The following is a 21,596-nucleotide window of genomic DNA, read 5'->3' on the forward strand; positions in this document are numbered from 1 at the left end:
CTCTCACAGAGAAAAACAACGTCCTGATGGCAGAACACAACACGTATCGCTGGAGATTACGCAGTGGTGTCAGTGCTAAGTCGTACAGCGCCTCCCATTGGCAACTGCAGCTCTGATGCACGCCACCAACACGTCCAACTGATGGAGGTGTCGTCTGCTCTCCTTCCTGATCAGCTCCCAGGACACAGCACTACCACCCTGTGAACACACAGCACTACAGTCAGAACTACACTCAGAATGACAGTCAGTACTACAGTCAGAACTACAGTCAGTACTACAGTCAGAACTACAGTCAACACTACAGTCAGAACTACAGTCAGTACTACAGTCAAAACTACAGTCAGAATGACAGTCAGTACTACAGTCAGAACTACAGTCAGTACTACAGTCAAAACTACAGTCAGAATGACAGTCAGTACTACAGTCAGAACTACAGTCAGCACTACAGTCAAAACTACAGTCAGAATGACAGTCAGTACTACAGTCAGAACTACAGTCAGTACTACAGTCAAAACTACAGTCAGAATGACAGTCAGTACTACAGTCAGCACTACAGTCAGAATGACAGTCAGAACTACAGTCAGCACTACAGTCAGAACTACAGTCAGAATGACAGTCAGTACTACAGTCAGAACTACAGTCAGTACTACAGTCAAAACTACAGTCAGAATGACAGTCAGTACTACAGTCAGCACTACAGTCAGAATGACAGTCAGAACTACAGTCAGCACTACAGTCAGAACTACAGTCAGAATGACAGTCAGAACTACAGTCAGTACTACAGTCAAAACTACAGTCAGAGCTACAGTCAGTACTACAGTCAGAATGACAGTCAGAACTACAGTCAGTACTACAGTAAAAACTACAGGCAGTACTACAGTCAGAACTACAGCCAGTACTACAGTCAAAACTACAGTCAGAATGACAGTCAGAACTACAGTCAGAACTACAGTCAGAATGACAGTCAGAACTACAGTCAACACTACAGTCAGTACTACAGTCAGTACTACAGTCAAAACTACAGTCAGAATGACAGTCAGAACTACAGTCAGAACTACAGTCAGAATGACAGTCAGAACTACAGTCAGAACTACAGCCAGTACTACAGCCAGTACTACAGTCAAAACTACAGTCAGAATGACAGTCAGAACTACAGTCAGAATGACAGTCAGAACTACAGTCAACACTACAGTCAGAACTACAGTCAAAACTACAGTCAGAATGACAGTCAGAACTACAGTCAGTACTACAGTCACAATGACAGTCAGAACTACAGTCAAGACTACAGTCAGTACTACAGTCAGAATGACAGTCAGAACTACAGTCAGTACTACAGTCAAGACTACAGTCAGTACTACAGTCAGAATGACAGTCAGAATGACAGTCAGTACTACAGTCAGTACTACAGTCAGAACTACAGTCAGAACTACAGTCAGTACTACAGTCAGAACTACAGTCAGTACTACAGTCAGAACTACAGTCAGCACTACAGTCAGAACTACAGTCAGTACTACAGTCAGCACTACAGTCAGCACTACAGTCAGTACTACAATCAGAACTACAGTACTTGTACTTACAGTGTTGTACAGAGTTCGGGTCTCCAGCCTCCTGTAGTATTTCCTCAGCCTGCTGTCTGCTCGTCTGTTGGTCGACACCTGAAGACAAAAATACAGGTCAGATTATTTGTCTGTGTTCAGTGGTAAAATCTGAAGTAAAATTTAAGGAAATGAAGCTGAACATATCAAAGCAAATGAAGTGAAAGATGTAAAAGGAAATGACGCTGAAGATGTAAAAGGAAATGAAGTGAAAGTTGATGTGTCCATCTGTCTACTTACACAGCTGTTGAGTCCGTCCACCTGTCTGTGGATGGTCATCAGGAAGCGTTCTGTCTTGTCTGTGTCCCAGCCAACGGAGGAGCGGTTGTCATGGAGATAGAGACCTGCAATCAGCTCCAGACTGTCTCTGATGAAAACCAGCTGGGACATCACCTGGGGACAGACAGAGGACACAGGTGTAAAGTGTAGCCCTATGATTGGCTGACAGAGCTGATGTCATCAACACAGCTGTTTACATGTTTGTGAGTAAAAATGTGTCCTGAAGAATAATAATGAAGACAGCGTGGGCGTCGTCACTGACAGAAGTTACAGTGTCTGACAGACAGACAGACAGACAGACAGACTGATTACCGTGGCGTTCCGTATGCGATCGTAGAATTTGCTTGGAAAGGGAACTGGACAGTCCTCTTCGGTCAGCTGACCGCCCTGAAACACAAACAGACGTCCACGTGTTGGAAACTTTATTTTTTTCATCATAAAACATCTGAACTGAAACATGTCCGTCATAAATATCGTTCATCATTAGATGAATTATTAATAACACCTGATGTGTTTGATCACACTGTGCTGTGTCAGGTCATGTACCAGAGTCCTGGCAGTCTGAGTCTAGTCCATACGGACCCGTGTACTCCTGAAACTCAAGTAGGCTATTTCGGGCTCTGGTTTCCAAAAAAAATTTGTCCACAGTGGTGTTATAAAAAATATGATATCCACATGATGCACATGCCAAAGCAGTAGGTGGTGATGTGACTTCTAACGGAAAAGTCATTTTAACCATCCAGAAGTCAGAGTCAATACCGGAATAGGGAAGTGCAGAAAACAAAAACAACCTGATCCATAAAAGTAGCGCGATCTAATTCAACAGCAGAGGCACCTGAACGACCAACTGCACTACCACGAGAGCAGCGACCTGGCCGGATCCAGAACCTCTGCTGGCAGGCCCGTCGCTGCTGTCGTGGTAGTGTAGTTGGGGTAGCTAGCAACAGGAGCAGCCTCCTTCGCTGGTCTTTGGGTCGAGCAGCTGGATATCCATAAATAAAGCCTAACTGATTTGAGGAAATGCACAAGAGCAACTCTGGGTATGTAAACGGTTGGTTCTTCAGTTGGCAGTTACACCTAAAGTTAAGCTACTGCCAGCAAAATGTTTTCATTTATTCTGTCAGGTGGGTAAATGTCACCCAAGCACCTTCAGATTTGATCAGTGGTGTACCCTTAATAGATATCTTGTTTATATAGTTTGTGCTTCTGTAACATAAGGTAACTGCATACGAGTGGATGCAACTGTCACTAATGCTACCGTAGTTCCTCAGGGATTTAAGCTGTTATTACTTTAATGTTGACACTCTGACCTGTGACAGCACATTAGCTAAGGCTGTAAGGACTGTAACTGTTGGTAGCTGCTGTTGATTTTGTTTAAATATGTTGAATTATGTTTTTATGGGTTATTGTTTGGGTTATTGAGCTAAGCTAACTGACGCTAACATCAGCTGTCACTTGTTGCCATAGCAACGGTAAACATTCACATACGGGCTAAGTGCAGAGTGCAGGATGTGGGATTTTAGTAGTTAGTAAACTTTTAGAAAAGAGCTATTTACCGTCGCTCTGACGTCAAACAACGCGACAGGTAATAAAATACCGTGGTTATCCTGCTGGCACCGGAGTCTTCCAAAAACTTCACCCTGGACTCCGGTTTCAAAGAAACACGGTTGCGTGTGGCCAAACAGCCAAATCACATAGAATGATCCATGGTGTCAGAAGTACACGGGTCTGTGTGGACGGGAACTGTCCATTGGTCTGACAGCCCATTGTTCCGACCATATTAAACTCATTGTTCCGAAGTCCTGTTGTTCTGAAATCATCATGATGCCCTGTGGTTAAGGTCTGGTTAGGTTTAGGCACAAAAACCACTTGGTTAGGGTCAGGAAAAGATCATGGTGTGGGTTAAAATGAAAAAGAAAGTGACAAACACATAAGCCGTGAGCCTGCTCCGCCTCAAGCCTTTCCCAGCTGACCCAGAGCCGGTCGCGGCGCACCATCAAGGCAGAAATACGCAGCTACGGTAATAATCACGTATCAGAACAATGACATGGACCCGTGTGGACTAGGCCTCAGGGTTCAGTAGCCTATCTCAGCTGTTCTCCTGGACAGATCTCAGATGTTGGACCTGAATCTGATGGAGACACTTTCCCAGTCTTGGGGTCACAGCTCCCAGTGCTCCCAGTGCTCCCAGTGCCTCCAGTGTTCATCATTCTGATACTACGTTTGAACTTCAGCAGCTCGTCTTCACCATGTCTACATGACTAAATGTTAATGAGCTGCTGACACCTGATTGGCTGATTAGATATCTGTGTTGACGAGCAGTTGAACAGGTGTACCTAATAAAGTGGCTGGTAGTATTTAAAAAAGTATATCAAAGAATATATTATATATGTATATGACTCCTAGAATCTCTTCAAGGACCCTGGAAGCTCCTCAAGGGTCCTTGTGTCAGTCGTACTCACCATTTGATGGAGCAGGTGCAGAGACTTGTTGCTCAGGTGACCGTAGTGGTGGAGCCAATCACAGCCGAGGACAGGGGTCAGGGAGCTGCAGAGGACGACGAGCAGGACGGTCCAGCTGGTCATGATGAAGACGATGAAGACAACGATGATGAAGATAATGAAGGATACAATGAAGAGGCAGGTGCTGCCGGTGGAATGTTTGTGTCTCAGTGTGTCCAACATGCTGCATTTAAACACACAGAGTGAAAGACTGACAGAAATTCCCACTTTCTATCTTTCTTTTCACTCTCCCTTTCCACACAGACACACACACACACACAGACACACAGACACACACACAGACACACACACACACACACACACACACACACACACACACACACACACACACACAGTAACATGTTACATTTACATGTTTGATTAAAAGTTTTATTAAAAGTTTTATTAGTGAAACATTCTCAAAGTATCCAAACTGAAAGTTCACAGGATTTAAAACAGCTCATTTATTAATGTTAAATTATTATAATGTTTTATTCTTGGACCTGTGACACCTCTGAATCAACATGTACGGTTAAAAACAACAACAAACAAAACAAACAAACAAACAAACAAAAAGACACTTGGACAACAAAGCACATGAGGTTGTTCTTGAGTTCAGTTCCGCAGTAAATGTTCTTTGTTCCTTCATAGACATGAAGTTATTAAATATACTAAAACTGAATCTAATTTGATTTAATTTAATAATTTTAAATCTGGTATCAGTGAAGACGTTCAGAAGATGAACAGATAACATATTGCAGATAATTAACAGTAACATTAAATAGTAATAATTTAAAGCTGAATCTTATTATGTTTATTAATGTTGAATATAAATGAGGTCGTGTTGTCCTGTGTGAGCTGACGAGGGAAGTTTTCTCTGAGGATGGAGAAGTCCCTTCACTTTCATTTTCCAAACTGGCTCGCACAGATCACACACAGGTAGTACACACCCTTTCAAAATAAAACCGGAAACGTCCTCTGTTTCCCTCTATCACAGAACAGATGTGAGTTTTCATCACTGAGCGGACAGGAAGTGGAGACTCTGACAGGAAGTGGAGACTGAGTTTAATTCAAACATGTCGGAGACGTGAAACAGGAACACCGTCAGCTCTCCTGCCTGATGTTAGTAATGTCTCGCTCTTATTTTGAAGGCACCGTCACATCCGTCCATCCTGCTTCTCTGTAGTTTGGCTCAGAGATTACGTCACCATCGGTTTTACTTTCTGGTGACAAGGAAATTGATGCTGCTGATGCAACGCTGTGATGTCATACCTGGTGATGTCATTCATGAGGTAACAACAATCAGAAAGTGAATGTGATGTCACATCAAATTAAACTTTATTGATCATCAGGATGAACATTTATCACAACAGAGGAATAAAAACAAATGATCATCAATGAATCAATAAGAAGCTGCTGGAGACAGAAGTCACTCAGGGAGGGTCAGGGATTAACCTCCAGTCACTCAGGGAGGGTCAGGGATTAACCTCCAGTCACTCAGGGAGGGTCAGGGATTATCCTCCGGTCACTCAGGGAGGGTCACGGATTAACCTCCGGTCACTCAGGGAGGGTCAGGGATTAACCTCCGGTCACTCAGGGAGGGTCAGGGATTATCCTCCGGTCACTCAGGGAGGGTCAGGGATTATCGTTTTGATTTGATTGGATGTAAATGTAAAGGAGTGTCGTTGGTTTCTCTGTCCTGATCTGTGTGATGCCAAATTCTTTAAATTATTAAAAATGTTCAATGTCTGAACATTTTTAAGACTTTTGGAACCATTTTAGTACCATTGAAGATTTTGTTTATAGATTAATATGGATTAATTTTCAGAGCGAACTCTGTCCTTATTTAAACTGTTTCATCAGAAGCTCATTAAACAAAAATAACATGATAAAATACATCAGATAATAATTAAAAACACCGTTATTTACACATTAATTTTAATAAAATGGTTCGTTATATAAAAAAATGTTGAATTTCTTTCTAAATATTGATAAAATATATAAAGTAAGTGAATAGGGACACTGTGATTGGCCAGATGGAGATGTCGTCACTTCCATCTGTATTCTCATTAGCTACTGTAGTAGGCCCCGCCCCCCTCAGCGGAAGCGCGGTTATTCCTGTTTGTTCGATGGAGACAGAAAAGTGACGGTGAGTAAACTTCAACAAACAGTAAATTACCGGACAGCAGACAACAGCATTAACACCGGGAGTCAGACAGCTTCCGGTAAATTACCGGGCAGAAGGAGGTGATTCAGCTGCAGCTTCAATTTAAACCGACATGTTCCGTGAACTCTCCGCCAAAGTCCATTACACAGACATTTTAACGCCGCTCCGCCGGTACGGTCTGTACCACCGTGGCATCCGGTAATTAACGTCACGTTCATTGTTAACTTGTTTACAGAACACAACCTGATTAAGTAACTACTACTCACGCACCGTTCGTTACGGTTTAACGACTTTAAGGGACTGTTCGTTACTTATGGGGGGGGCACCAGCTATCAGCCAGAAACTAAAAACATAAATTATCATTGGATTTTTCAAATTCCTGACGGTCATGGACGCATCATGCGCGAACACACGTCACCAGATCTGATTTTAAAAAGTGACATTTCTATGTCTCATTTGCACGAGGTGGTGGTGGGGTCGTGGATTTTCCTCTGGTCACTCAGGGAGGGTCAGAATAGAAATAAAACAGCAGAAGCTGCCAGTGTTAACTCGCTGACAAGCTGTCCAGTGTTTAGAGCTGTTGTCAACCAAAGAAAATCTTGGGCACATAATCTTCAACTAATCGATTAGTCGTGGGAAAAAAATAAAAAATCTGCGTGTTATTTTTACTTCTGTGGTGGTGTGTCTGTGTCACTCTGCAGTTTAAACACACATTAAACACACATTAAACACACAGTAAACATGGCTTCATAGAGACAGTTTCAAACACAAGTACGCAAACTGGCTTCACTATAACTCGCAGCATTCACAGACAAACACTTGTCTTTATCTGGACACATTTCCACCACCAATACAACATGCTAATGTTATTAGCACAAGCCTATGACATTTTACATTCTATAAATTAGCCTAGCGTGTAGCGATCTTTTCCTCTTCTCATATAAAACCAGGGACAACAGCAACATGTAACAAAGGTAACGGCACATAATTTGGCTCCATTACAACTCACAACATTCACTGACAAAACAACTGTCTTATACTAAACACGTTTTCCAAACAAATACAACATGCTAACGTTATTAGCGCCAGCCTATGGTATTTTACATGGTATACATTAGCATAGCGACATTTCCTCTGCTCATATGAAGCCAGGATAAATCACACACAAGACTTAAAATGCTATTTTAGTGGAGGCTTTATTGTCTTCACAATTTATTGTTTCTTATCTGTGAAATTAACGTAAATCAAAGCTTTGTTTCCACTGAGGGAAATGGTTTCAGCTCACAGAGACAGACAGGAGGTCTGTGTCACCGTGACGCTGAGCGTGAGGGTGGGCGAGGGTGTTTTGAAAACACCCCCGTTGTGTTTTGAAAACACCCCCGTTGTTGACAGGTAACTTAGCCTGTCCCCCCGCCGCAGGAAATAATGGATTAATCCTGCAAAGCTGTTGATGTAGCACTTTTCTCCTTATGAAAGTAACACGGAGATTATTCGACCAATGAGAATTTGGTTGGAGGAGAGCACAGCGACCAAATAATCGACTAGTCCACCAGGAGACTACAGCCCTACCAGTGTTGCTGTTGGTTGATACTGTCATGAGGGCTCATGCTAACATTAGAATGGATGGTCCGGAGGAACAAGTCCGCCCATCTGGAGGACAGGAACACGAAGCCCCCGGGGAAAAAATGACAAGCGTCCTGACTCTGAGTCGAACCCGCTGACCCAGACTGTGGTCTGCTCCTCCATGAGAAGAACCAGAGGGAGGGAGGTGGGGTCTGTAGCTACTTACACTAGCTAATGCTGGCAGGCAGAAACAAACATCAGTGATCCATCGTCCGTTTGATAATCTGAACACAGAAGACGTCCTCCTAAAATGGACCGTGGTCAAAGTTACTATATTCTGCAATGATCCATGATCAAGGAGCTGATGGAGACAATGTTAGCTAACGAGCTAGTGCGCTAGCTTGTGGAAAAGTTCTCTGCTTTTCACTTTAAAATGCTGTGAACACAAGGCTAACGTTATTTTAGTAAAAACAATCTCAAAGATATATTTAACCATCTCCATACGTACGTCTAAAACTGCAGCTCTGCAACCACGGGACGCCGTAATGATGTGTTCACACTGAACGTGATCCGAGGGTTTGATGTGGCGAGATTACAAACAAAGTCAGTGCAGAGACACAAGTAGATTTGAATTTGCACTTCAATGAAAACAATGAAAAGATATGAAATTACGTCTGCGTGCAAGTCGAAATCTTTTGACTTGAGTGAGAAGTTCGTCTGACGTCGTGTCATGATGGCCGTGTCAGCGTTGAGATCTAGTTGAGATCTGAGAACTGAGGCCAAAGACGCAGCAATTTCCAGATTGAATGTCTGTCCAACATCCAACCTTAAACTAACTTCAGTGTGGTGGCTGACGGCAGTGACCAGTGCTGCTGCTCTTCCTGTCTGTCCATGAGCTGTGAGTGTCCTCTGTCCCCACTGGGACATTTTCTGTTAGATGTGTTTTTAATTGTGGGAGAGCGTTTCCTGTTTCCTGTGCAGGTGTGATGGAGGTGGACATCCTGGAGTTCAAGGTTCCCGTGGACAACAATAAGACTCTGTTTGTGTGGGACATCCAGCCGTCTCACACTGAGGACCAGATCTACGTAAGTCCACCTGGGGGTCAGGTCTATGTGAGTCTACTTGGGGGTCAGGTCTATGTGAGTCCACCTGGGGGTCAGGTCTATGTGAGTCTACTTGGGGGTCAGGTCTATGTGAGTCCACCTGGGGGTCAGGTCTATGTGAGTCTACTTGGGGGTCAGGTCTATGTGAGTCCACCTGGGGGTCAGATCTATGTGAGTCCACCAGGGGGTCAGGTCTATGTGAGTCCACCTGGGGATCAGGTCTATGTGAGTCTACTTGGGGGTCAGGTCTATGTGAGTCCACCTGGTGTGTGTGTGTGTGTTGTCCTTTAGGAGGGGTTGTACAGCGTGTTCTCGTCCTACGGTCCTCTCTACCTGCTGAAGGTGTGTCCTAACGCTCCGCTCAACCCGCCTGGTTTCTACGCCCTCATCAAGTTCTACTCTGCTGCTCAGGCCTTAAAGGCTCAACAACAGACTGATGGACGCCCACTGTTCCAGAACTCTCCACTCAAGGTCATCACCTCACACGCTGTCATCACCTGCTCTTCTTCTTCTGTGGTTTATAATGAGACTTCATCACATGCTCTTCTCAGGTGAGGCTGAGCTCCAAACAGACTCCTCACTTCCTGTTGGACAGCAGCAGACCTCTGAGCCACGCCCGCTGCCTTGAACTGGCCAATCACTGCCTGGGATTTAACGGCTGGACCTCTGACATCATCACAGTGAGTCAGTTTACACCTTTACACACAGGTGAGTTAGTGGGACAGCAGGTGATTTCCTGTCTGTGTCTGTCGTCCTCAGCTGAAGGAGCTCACCAACGAAGAAGAAGGTGAGGAGGAGGAGGAAGAGGGAGGAGTCAGACGGAGGAGGCTGAGGTTTGGCTGTCTGCTGCAGCTGTCCTTCCCTCATCACGGTCAGGTGACCAGAGCAGCAGCCGTGGTGGAGGACAGCTTCACCTGCTCAGGTGAGGACAGCTTTACCTGCTGCAGATGAGGACAGCTTCACCTGCTCAGGTGAGGACAGCTTTACCTGCTGCAGATGAGGACAGCTTCACCTGCTGCAGGTGAGGACAGCTTTACCTGCTCAGGTGACGACAGCTTCACCTGCTGCAGGTGAGGACAGCTTTACCTGCTGCAGGTGAGGACAGCTTTACCTGCACAGGTGAGGACAGCTTCACCTGCACAGGTGAGGACAGCTTCACCTGCACAGGTGAGGACAGCTTTACCTGCACAGGTGAGGACAGCTTCACCTGCTGCATGTGTACTCTGCAGGATTCACCTCAGCAGATCTCAAGTGATGATGTTTCCAGACAGTCTTAGTTTGGGGGAAAAACAATCCATTAAAACAAATAATAAAAAATAATGACAGTTACATTTGATTAAATGTAAATCAAAGAGTAAAGCCTGTGTGTGTGTGTGTGTGTGTGTGTGTGTGTGTGTGTCTCTCTCTGCAGGTCCAGATGTTCTGATACAGAAACGATGTCGATTACAGAAGCAGGTCAGAGAGAAGGCTCTGGTCCAGGCCTTCACTGCTGTACTGCTCATATTACTGGGTATAAATACTCTGATTACTGTTCATATTACTGGGTATAAATACTCTGATTACTGTTTATATTACTGGTTATAAATACTCTGATTATTGGGTATAAAAGCTCTGATTACTGATGCTGGCGTGCACACTCGGAGCTGTGAGCTGATCTCAGACCTGTGTAAGTGACCCGTCTCTGTGTCTCTGCAGGAAATGGTAAAGTGATGGTGGAGGTGAAACAGACATCAGATCAGTTCCTGCCTGAGCAGACTGAAGGAGTCCTCCAGGTAAACTCACCTGTCTTCAGCCGCCTGTGTCCAAGCTCTGATTGGTCAGTTAGAGGTTAAACATCTCATCTGATCCAACTCATTATTAACATCTGATCCAACTCATTAACATCTGATCCAACTCATTATAAACATCTGATCCAACTCATTAACATCTGATCCAACTCATTATAAACATCTGATCCAACTCATTATTAACATCTGATCCAACTCATTATAAACATCTGATCCAACTCATTATTAACATCTGATCCAACTCATTATTAACATCTGATCCAACTCATTAACATCTGATCCAACTCATTATAAACATCTGATCCAACTCATTATAAACATCTGATCCAACTCATTATAAACATCTGATCCAACTCATTAACATCTGATCCAACTCATTAACATCTGATCCAACTCATTATAAACATCTGATCCAACTCATTATAAACATCTGATCCAACTCATTATAAACATCTGATCCAACTCATTATTAACATCTGATCCAACTCATTATAAACATCTGATCCAACTCGTTATAAACATCTGATCCAACTCGTTATTAACATCTGATCCAACTCATTATAAACATCTGATCCAACTCATTATAAACATCTGATCCAACTCGTTATAAACATCTGATCCAACTCATTAACATCTGATCCAACTCATTATTAACATCTGATCCAACTCATTATAAACATCTGATCCAACTCGTTATTAACATCTGATCCAACTCATCATAAACATCTGATCCAACTCATTATAAACATCTGATCCAACTCGTTATAAACATCTGATCCAACTCATTATAAACATCTGATCCAACTCATTATTAACATCTGATCCAACTCATTAACATCTGATCCAACTCATTATTAACATCTGATCCAACTCATTATAAACATCTGATCCAACTCGTTATTAACATCTGATCCAACTCATTATAAACATCTGATCCAACTCATTATAAACATCTGATCCAACTCGTTATAAACATCTGATCCAACTCATTATAAACATCTGATCCAACTCATTATTAACATCTGATCCAACTCATTAACATCTGATCCAACTCATTATAAACATCTGATCCAACTCATTATTAACATCTGATCCAACTCATTATAAACATCTGATCCAACTCATTATTAACATCTGATCCAACTCATTATAAACATCTGATCCAACTCATTATTAACATCTGATCCAACTCATTATTAACATCTGATCCAACTCATTATAAACATCTGATCCAACTCATTATTAACATCTGATCCAACTCATTATAAACATCTGATCCAACTCATTATAAACATCTGATCCAACTCGTTATTAACATCTGATCCAACTCGTTATAAACATCTGATCCAACTCATTATAAACATCTGATCCAACTCGTTATAAACATCTGATCCAACTCATTAACATCTGATCCAACTCATTATAAACATCTGATCCAACTCATTAACATCTGATCCAACTCGTTATTAACATCTGATCCAACTCATTATTAACATCTGATCCAACTCATTATAAACATCTGATCCAACTCATTATAAACATCTGATCCAACTCATTATTAACATCTGATCCAACTCATTAACATCTGATCCAACTCATTATTAACATCTGATCCAACTCATTATAAACATCTGATCCAACTCATTATAAACATCTGATCCAACTCATTAACATCTGATCCAACTCATTATAAACATCTGATCCAACTCATTATAAACATCTGATCCAACTCATTATTAACATCTGATCCAACTCATTATAAACATCTGATCCAACTCATTATAAACATCTGATCCAACTCATTATAAACATCTGATCCAACTCATTATTAACATCTGATCCAACTCATTATAAACATCTGATCCAACTCATTATTAACATCTGATCCAACTCATTATAAACATCTGATCCAACTCATTATAAACATCTGATCCAACTCATTATAAACATCTGATCCAACTCATTATTAACATCTGATCCAACTCATTATTAACATCTGATCCAACTCATTATAAACATCTGATCCAACTCATTAACATCTGATCCAACTCATTATAAACATCTGATCCAACTCATTAACATCTGATCCAACTCATTATTAACATCTGATCCAACTCATTATAAACATCTGATCCAACTCATTATTAACATCTGATCCAACTCATTATAAACATCTGATCCAACTCATTAACATCTGATCCAACTCATTATTAACATCTGATCCAACTCATTATAAACATCTGATCCAACTCATTATTAACATCTGATCCAACTCATTATTAACATCTGATCCAACTCATTATTAACATCTGATCCAACTCATTAACATCTGATCCAACTCATTATTAACATCTGATCCAACTCATTATAAACATCTGATCCAACTCATTATAAACATCTGATCCAACTCATTATTAACATCTGATCCAACTCATTAACATCTGATCCAACTCATTGACATCTGATCCAACTCATTATAAACATCTGATCCAACTCATTATAAACATCTGATCCAACTCATTAACATCTGATCCAACTCATTATAAACATCTGATCCAACTCATTATAAACATCTGATCCAACTCATTAACATCTGATCCAACTCATTATTAACATCTGATCCAACTCATTATAAACATCTGATCCAACTCATTATTAACATCTGATCCAACTCATTATTAACATCTGATCCAACTCATTATAAACATCTGATCCAACTCATTATAAACATCTGATCCAACTCATTATTAACATCTGATCCAACTCATTATAAACATCTGATCCAACTCATTAACATCTGATCCAACTCATTATTAACATCTGATCCAACTCATTATAAACATCTGATCCAACTCATTATAAACATCTGATCCAACTCATTAACATCTGATCCAACTCATTATAAACATCTGATCCAACTCATTATTAACATCTGATCCAACTCATTATTAACATCTGATCCAACTCATTATTAACATCTGATCCAACTCATTATAAACATCTGATCCAACTCATTAACATCTGATCCAACTCATTATAAACATCTGATCCAACTCATTATTAACATCTGATCCAACTCATTATTAACATCTGATCCAACTCATTATAAACATCTGATCCAACTCATTAACATCTGATCCAACTCATTATTAACATCTGATCCAACTCATTATAAACATCTGATCCAACTCATTAACATCTGATCCAACTCATTATTAACATCTGATCCAACTCATTATTAACATCTGATCCAACTCATTATAAACATCTGATCCAACTCATTATTAACATCTGATCCAACTCATTATAAACATCTGATCCAACTCATTAACATCTGATCCAACTCATTATAAACATCTGATCCAACTCATTATAAACATCTGATCCAACTCATTATTAACATCTGATCCAACTCATTATAAACATCTGATCCAACTCATTATTAACATCTGATCCAACTCATTAACATCTGATCCAACTCATTATAAACATCTGATCCAACTCATTATAAACATCTGATCCAACTCATTATTAACATCTGATCCAACTCATTAACATCTGATCCAACTCATTATAAACATCTGATCCAACTCATTAACATCTGATCCAACTCATTAACATCTGATCCAACTCATTATAAACATCTGATCCAACTCATTAACATCTGATCCAACTCATTATAAACATCTGATCCAACTCATTATTAACATCTGATCCAACTCATTAACATCTGATCCAACTCATTAACATCTGATCCAACTCATTATAAACATCTGATCCAACTCATTATTAACATCTGATCCAACTCATTATAAACATCTGATCCAACTCATTATTAACATCTGATCCAACTCATTATTAACATCTGATCCAACTCATTAACATCTGATCCAACTCATTATAAACATCTGATCCAACTCATTATAAACATCTGATCCAACTCATTATAAACATCTGATCCAACTCATTATTAACATCTGATCCAACTCATTATTAACATCTGATCCAACTCATTATTAACATCTGATCCAACTCATTAACATCTGATCCAACTCATTATAAACATCTGATCCAACTCATTATAAACATCTGATCCAACTCATTATAAACATCTGATCCAACTCATTATTAACATCTGATCCAACTCATTATAAACATCTGATCCAACTCATTATTAACATCTGATCCAACTCATTATTAACATCTGATCCAACTCATTATTAACATCTGATCCAACTCATTATAAACATCTGATCCAACTCATTATTAACATCTGATCCAACTCATTATTAACATCTGATCCAACTCATTAACATCTGATCCAACTCATTATAAACATCTGATCCAACTCATTATAAACATCTGATCCAACTCATTAACATCTGATCCAACTCATTATTAACATCTGATCCAACTCATTATAAACATCTGATCCAACTCATTATTAACATCTGATCCAACTCATTATTAACATCTGATCCAACTTATTATAAACATCTGATCCAACTCATTATAAACATCTGATCCAACTCATTAACATCTGATCCAACTCATTATAAACATCTGATCCAACTCATTATAAACATCTGATCCAACTCATTATAAACATCTGATCCAACTCATTATTAACATCTGATCCAACTCATTATAAACATCTGATCCAACTCATTAACATCTGATCCAACTCATTATTAACATCTGATCCAACTCATTATTAACATCTGATCCAACTCATTATAAACATCTGATCCAACTCATTATAAACATCTGATCCAACTCATTATTAACATCTGATCCAACTCATTATTAACATCTGATCCAACTCATTATTAACATCTGATCCAACTCATTATTAACATCTGATCCAACTCATTATTAACATCTGATCCAACTCATTATTAACATCTGATCCAACTCATTATAAACATCTGATCCAACTCATTATTAACATCTGATCCAACTCATTATAAACATCTGATCCAACTCATTATAAACATCTGATCCAACTCATTATTAACATCTGATCCAACTCATTATAAACATCTGATCCAACTCATTATTAACATCTGATCCAACTCATTAACATCTGATCCAACTCATTATAAACATCTGATCCAACTCATTAACATCTGATCCAACTCATTATTAACATCTGATCCAACTCATTATAAACATCTGATCCAACTCATTATTAACATCTGATCCAACTCATTATTAACATCTGATCCAACTTATTATAAACATCTGATCCAACTCATTATAAACATCTGATCCAACTCATTAACATCTGATCCAACTCATTATTAACATCTGATCCAACTCATTATAAACATCTGATCCAACTCATTATAAACATCTGATCCAACTCATTATAAACATCTGATCCAACTCATTATTAACATCTGATCCAACTCATTATAAACATCTGATCCAACTCATTAACATCTGATCCAACTCATTATTAACATCTGATCCAACTCATTATTAACATCTGATCCAACTCATTATTAACATCTGATCCAACTCATTATAAACATCTGATCCAACTCATTAACATCTGATCCAACTCATTATTAACATCTGATCCAACTCATTATAAACATCTGATCCAACTCATTATAAACATCTGATCCAACTCATTAACATCTGATCCAACTCATTATTAACATCTGATCCAACTCATTATAAACATCTGATCCAACTCATTATAAACATCTGATCCAACTCATTATAAACATCTGATCCAACTCATTAACATCTGATCCAACTCATTATTAACATCTGATCCAACTCATTATAAACATCTGATCCAACTCATTATAAACATCTGATCCAACTCATTATAAACATCTGATCCAACTCATTAACATCTGATCCAACTCATTATTAACATCTGATCCAACTCATTATAAACATCTGATCCAACTCATTATAAACATCTGATCCAACTCATTAACATCTGATCCAACTCATTATTAACATCTGATCCAACTCATTATAAACATCTGATCCAACTCATTATAAACATCTGATCCAACTCATTAACATCTGATCCAACTCATTATTAACATCTGATCCAACTCATTATAAACATCTGATCCAACTCATTATAAACATCTGATCCAACTCATTATAAACATCTGATCCAACTCATTATAAACATCTGATCCAACTCATTATTAACATCTGATCCAACTCATTATTAACATCTGATCCAACTCATTATAAACATCTGATCCAACTCATTATAAACATCTGATCCAACTCATTAACATCTGATCCAACTCATTAACATCTGATCCAACTCATTATTAACATCTGATCCAACTCGTTATTAACATCTGATCCAACTCGTTATTAACATCTGATCCAACTCGTTATAAACATCTGATCCAACTCGTTATAAACATCTGATCCAACTCGTTATAAACATCTGATCCAACTCGTTATTAACATCTGATCCAACTCGTTATTAACATCTGATCCAACTCGTTATTAACATCTGATCCAACTCATTATAAACATCTGATCCAACTCATTATAAACATCTGATCCAACTCATTAACATCTGATCCAACTCATTATTAACATCTGATCCAACTCATTAACATCTGATCCAACTCATTATAAACATCTGATCCAACTCATTATAAACATCTGATCCAACTCATTATTAACATCTGATCCAACTCATTAACATCTGATCCAACTCATTATTAACATCTGATCCAACTCATTATAAACATCTGATCCAACTCATTATAAACATCTGATCCAACTCATTAACATCTGATCCAACTCATTATTAACATCTGATCCAACTCATTATAAACATCTGATCCAACTCATTAACATCTGATCCAACTCATTATTAACATCTGATCCAACTCATTATAAACATCTGATCCAACTCATTAACATCTGATCCAACTCATTATTAACATCTGATCCAACTCATTATTAACATCTGATCCAACTCATTAACATCTGATCCAACTCATTATAAACATCTGATCCAACTCATTAACATCTGATCCAACTCATTATAAACATCTGATCCAACTCATTATAAACATCTGATCCAACTCATTAACATCTGATCCAACTCATTATTAACATCTGATCCAACTCATTATTAACATCTGATCCAACTCATTATAAACATCTGATCCAACTCATTATAAACATCTGATCCAACTCATTAACATCTGATCCAACTCATTATTAACATCTGATCCAACTCATTATAAACATCTGATCCAACTCATTAACATCTGATCCAACTCATTATTAACATCTGATCCAACTCATTATAAACATCTGATCCAACTCATTATAAACATCTGATCCAACTCATTAACATCTGATCCAACTCATTATTAACATCTGATCCAACTCATTATTAACATCTGATCCAACTCATTATAAACATCTGATCCAACTCATTAACATCTGATCCAACTCATTATTAACATCTGATCCAACTCATTATAAACATCTGATCCAACTCATTATTAACATCTGATCCAACTCATTATAAACATCTGATCCAACTCATTATAAACATCTGATCCAACTCATTATTAACATCTGATCCAACTCATTATAAACATCTGATCCAACTCATTATAAACATCTTTTAATTTCTTTTCATCAAAATGATTCAGTAGTTAAAATCCACACATCTGATGTTACAGATCTTTGATGATGATGATGATGATGATGGCTCTGTCTCCTAGGTGAGGGAGTTTTCCTGGAGTGACTTTGCTCCTGATGAAGAGGAGGGTGATGATGAAGACTGGGATCTGACTGTATCGTAGGGATTCAGAGGACATTGGGACAGACTCAGAGGACATTGGGACAGACTCAGAGGACAGTTTCATGTTGATGTTTAATATATTTATAAAATGAGTTTTATGTCTGTTACCCGTCAGTTTGCTGTTTGAAATAAAGTGAATAGAAGTAAGTCTGTGCTCTGATTGGTTGTTCCTGCTCAGGTCTCTGCTGTGTGACACTGAAGATGTCCTACTGATGTCTGAACTGTGTCAGTAATGACATGAGATGCCACATGAGCATCACTGAGAGGCTGTTTCTATTCTTTCTGTGATTTATTACATTTCACTTTATAATAACAGAGACACAACAACACTACACTGAGTGTAATTATTTTTATAACCCTAACCCTCTCACCGTTGACACATTTTTTTCAACATAAAAAGTGACTCATATGATTTTTTTCCCAACACTATATTATGATGATTTTCTTCAACATGGAGCTTGTATAGCTTCATACTTACATTCCAACCATTGTTTGCACTGCTGGTCATAACTCATCTCACACTTGTTATTTTGAACATGTTTTACAACCTCTACCTCACTTCTCACTGTGATGACTTTATAACTGATCTTTTTTTACACCTGCAATTTTGACCTTTTTACACTGAACAAAAATATAAACGCACCACTTTTGTTTTTGCTCCCATTTTTCATGAGCTGAACTCAAAGATCCAAAACATTTTCTATCCACACTAAAGACCATTTCCTCACAAATATTGTTCACAAATCTGTCTAAATCTGTGTTAGTGAGCACTTCTCCTTTGCCGAGATAATCCATCCCACCTCACAGGTGTGGCATATCAAGATGCTGATTAGACAGCATGAATATTGCACAGGTGTGCCTTAGGCTGGCCACAATAAAAGGCCACTCTGAAATGTGCAGTTTTCAGTATCTGGTGTGACCACCATTTGCCTCACGCAGTGCAACACATCTCCTTCGCATAGAGTTGATCAGGTTGTTGATTGTGGCCTGTGGAATGTTGGTCCACTCCTCTTCAATGGCTGTGCAAAGTTGCTGGATATTGGCAGGAACTGGAACACGCTGTCGTATACGCCGATCCAGAGCATCCCAAACATGCTCAATGGGTGACATGTCCGGTGAGTATGCTGGCCATGCAAGAACTGGGATGTTTTCAGCTTCCAGGAATTGTGTACAGATCCTTGCAACATGGGGCCGTGCATTATCATGCTGCAACATGAGGTGATGGTCGTGGATGAATGGCACAACAATGGGCCTCAGGATCTCGTCACGGTACCTCTGTGCATTCAAAATGCCATCAATAAAATGCACCTGTGTTCATTGTCCATAACATACGCCTGCCCATACCATAACCCCACCGCCACCATGGGCCACTCGATCCACAGCGTTGACATCAGCAAACCGCCCCCCCCCACACGACGCCACACATGCTGTCTGCCATCTGCCCTGAACAGTGAAAACCGGGATTCATCCATGAAGAGAACACCTCTCCAACGTGCCAGACGCCATTGAATGTGAGCATTTGCCCACTCAAGTTGGTTACGACAACGAACTGCAGTCAGGTCGAGACCCCGATGAGGACGACGAGCATGCAGATGAGCTTCCCTGAGACGGTTTCTGACAGTTTGTGCAGAAATTCTTTGGTTATGCAAACCGATTGTTGCAGCAGCTGTCCGGGTGGCTGGTCTCAGACGATCTTGGAGGTGAACATGCTGGATGTGGAGGTCCTGGGCTGGTGTGGTTACATGTGGTCTGTGGTTGTGAGGCCGGTTGGATGTACTGCCAAACTGTCTGAAACGCCTTTGGAGATGGCTTATGGTAGAGAAATGAACATTCAATTCACAGGCAACAGCTCTGGTGGACATTCCTGCAATCAGCATGCCAATTTTGTTCAGTGTATTTTACTTCTGTATTTTTCTCTTGTACATTTTAAATTTTAGTGCTAATTATTTTTGTATATATTTTACATTTCTATATTCTCATATATTTTATTTTGATCCGTTTTACCTTCCAGTATTTACATGTATAATGCTGTCCACATAATGTTTGATTCATTGCTGCTGTAACACAAGAATGTCCTAGTTTGGGATCAATGAAGTACTATCTATCTCAAAATACTACACTCTCATTTTTTCTGAAATGCTATACTATGATGTTTTTTTTCCTGATTTTAGGCAACATGCTATACTATGACGTTTTTTTTCATGATTTTAGGCAACATGCTATACTATGACATTTTTTCAACATTTTGGACGACATGATATACTATGATGTTTTTTACATGATTTTAGGCAACATACTATACTATGACTTTTTTTCATGATTTTGGACGACATGCTATACTATGACTTTTTTACATGATTTTGGACCACATGCTATACTATGACTTTTTTTTCATGATTTTGGACCACATGCTATACTGTGACGTTTTTTTTCATGATTTTAGGCAACATGCTATACTATGACATTTTTTTTCATGATTTTAGGCAACATGCTATACTATGACGTTTTTTTTCATGATTTTAGGCAACATGCTATACTATGACATTTTTTCAACATTTTGGACGACATGATATACTATGATGTTTTTTACATGATTTTAGGCAACATACTATACTATGACTTTTTTTCATGATTTTGGACGACATGCTATACTATGACTTTTTTACATGATTTTGGACCACATGCTATACTATGACTTTTTTTCATGATTTTGGACCACATGCTATACTATGACTTTTTTTCATGATTTTGGACGACATGCTATACTATGACTTTTTTCATG

General features: G+C 39.2%; 2 protein-coding genes across 2 annotated transcripts; one reads left to right on the plus strand and one right to left on the minus strand.

The window, feature by feature from the left end:
* Window positions 1-75: 75 nt before the first annotated feature.
* Window positions 76-4,492, minus strand: LOC125880193 (interferon a3-like). The gene is made up of 5 exons (XM_049562506.1): window positions 4,337-4,492; window positions 2,187-2,261; window positions 1,836-1,988; window positions 1,578-1,655; window positions 76-198 (listed from the first exon to the last, which is right to left on the minus strand). Exons 1-5 carry the CDS (start codon window positions 4,457-4,459, stop codon window positions 76-78), a joined length of 552 nt encoding a protein of 183 aa, XP_049418463.1. The 5' UTR covers window positions 4,460-4,492.
* A 1,978-nt stretch (window positions 4,493-6,470) lies between these two features.
* Window positions 6,471-18,952, plus strand: rdm1 (RAD52 motif containing 1). Its single transcript, XM_049562290.1, has 8 exons — window positions 6,471-6,524; window positions 9,087-9,190; window positions 9,500-9,679; window positions 9,760-9,888; window positions 9,968-10,130; window positions 10,620-10,718; window positions 10,904-10,980; window positions 18,735-18,952. The coding sequence occupies exons 2-8, from the start codon at window positions 9,092-9,094 to the stop codon at window positions 18,813-18,815; spliced, it is 828 nt and encodes a 275-aa protein (XP_049418247.1). The 5' UTR covers window positions 6,471-6,524; window positions 9,087-9,091; the 3' UTR covers window positions 18,816-18,952.
* The last annotated feature ends 2,644 nt before the right edge of the window (window positions 18,953-21,596 follow it).

Source organism: Epinephelus fuscoguttatus, linkage group LG19 (assembly GCF_011397635.1).
Source record: "Epinephelus fuscoguttatus linkage group LG19, E.fuscoguttatus.final_Chr_v1".
Classification (NCBI taxonomy): Eukaryota; Metazoa; Chordata; class Actinopteri; order Perciformes; family Serranidae; genus Epinephelus; species Epinephelus fuscoguttatus.

What these genes read in the sequence shown, in the direction of transcription:
- LOC125880193 (XM_049562506.1), bottom strand. Translation starts at nt 4,459, where the DNA reads ATGACCAGCTGGACCGTCCTGCTCGTCGTCCTCTGCAGCTCCCTGACC. An exon ending in TGCACCTGCTCCATCAAATG is followed by an intron (nt 2,262 to 4,336) that starts GTGAGTACGACT and finishes TTTGTGTTTCAG; the next exon opens with GGCGGTCAGCTGACCGAAGA. An exon ending in ATCGCATACGGAACGCCACG is followed by an intron (nt 1,989 to 2,186) that starts GTAATCAGTCTG and finishes GTCTGTCCCCAG; the next exon opens with GTGATGTCCCAGCTGGTTTT.
- rdm1 (XM_049562290.1), top strand. Translation starts at nt 9,092, where the DNA reads ATGGAGGTGGACATCCTGGAGTTCAAGGTTCCCGTGGACAACAATAAG. An exon ending in GGACAGCTTCACCTGCTCAG is followed by an intron (nt 10,131 to 10,619) that starts GTGAGGACAGCT and finishes CTCTCTCTGCAG; the next exon opens with GTCCAGATGTTCTGATACAG. An exon ending in TGTACTGCTCATATTACTGG is followed by an intron (nt 10,719 to 10,903) that starts GTATAAATACTC and finishes GTGTCTCTGCAG; the next exon opens with GAAATGGTAAAGTGATGGTG.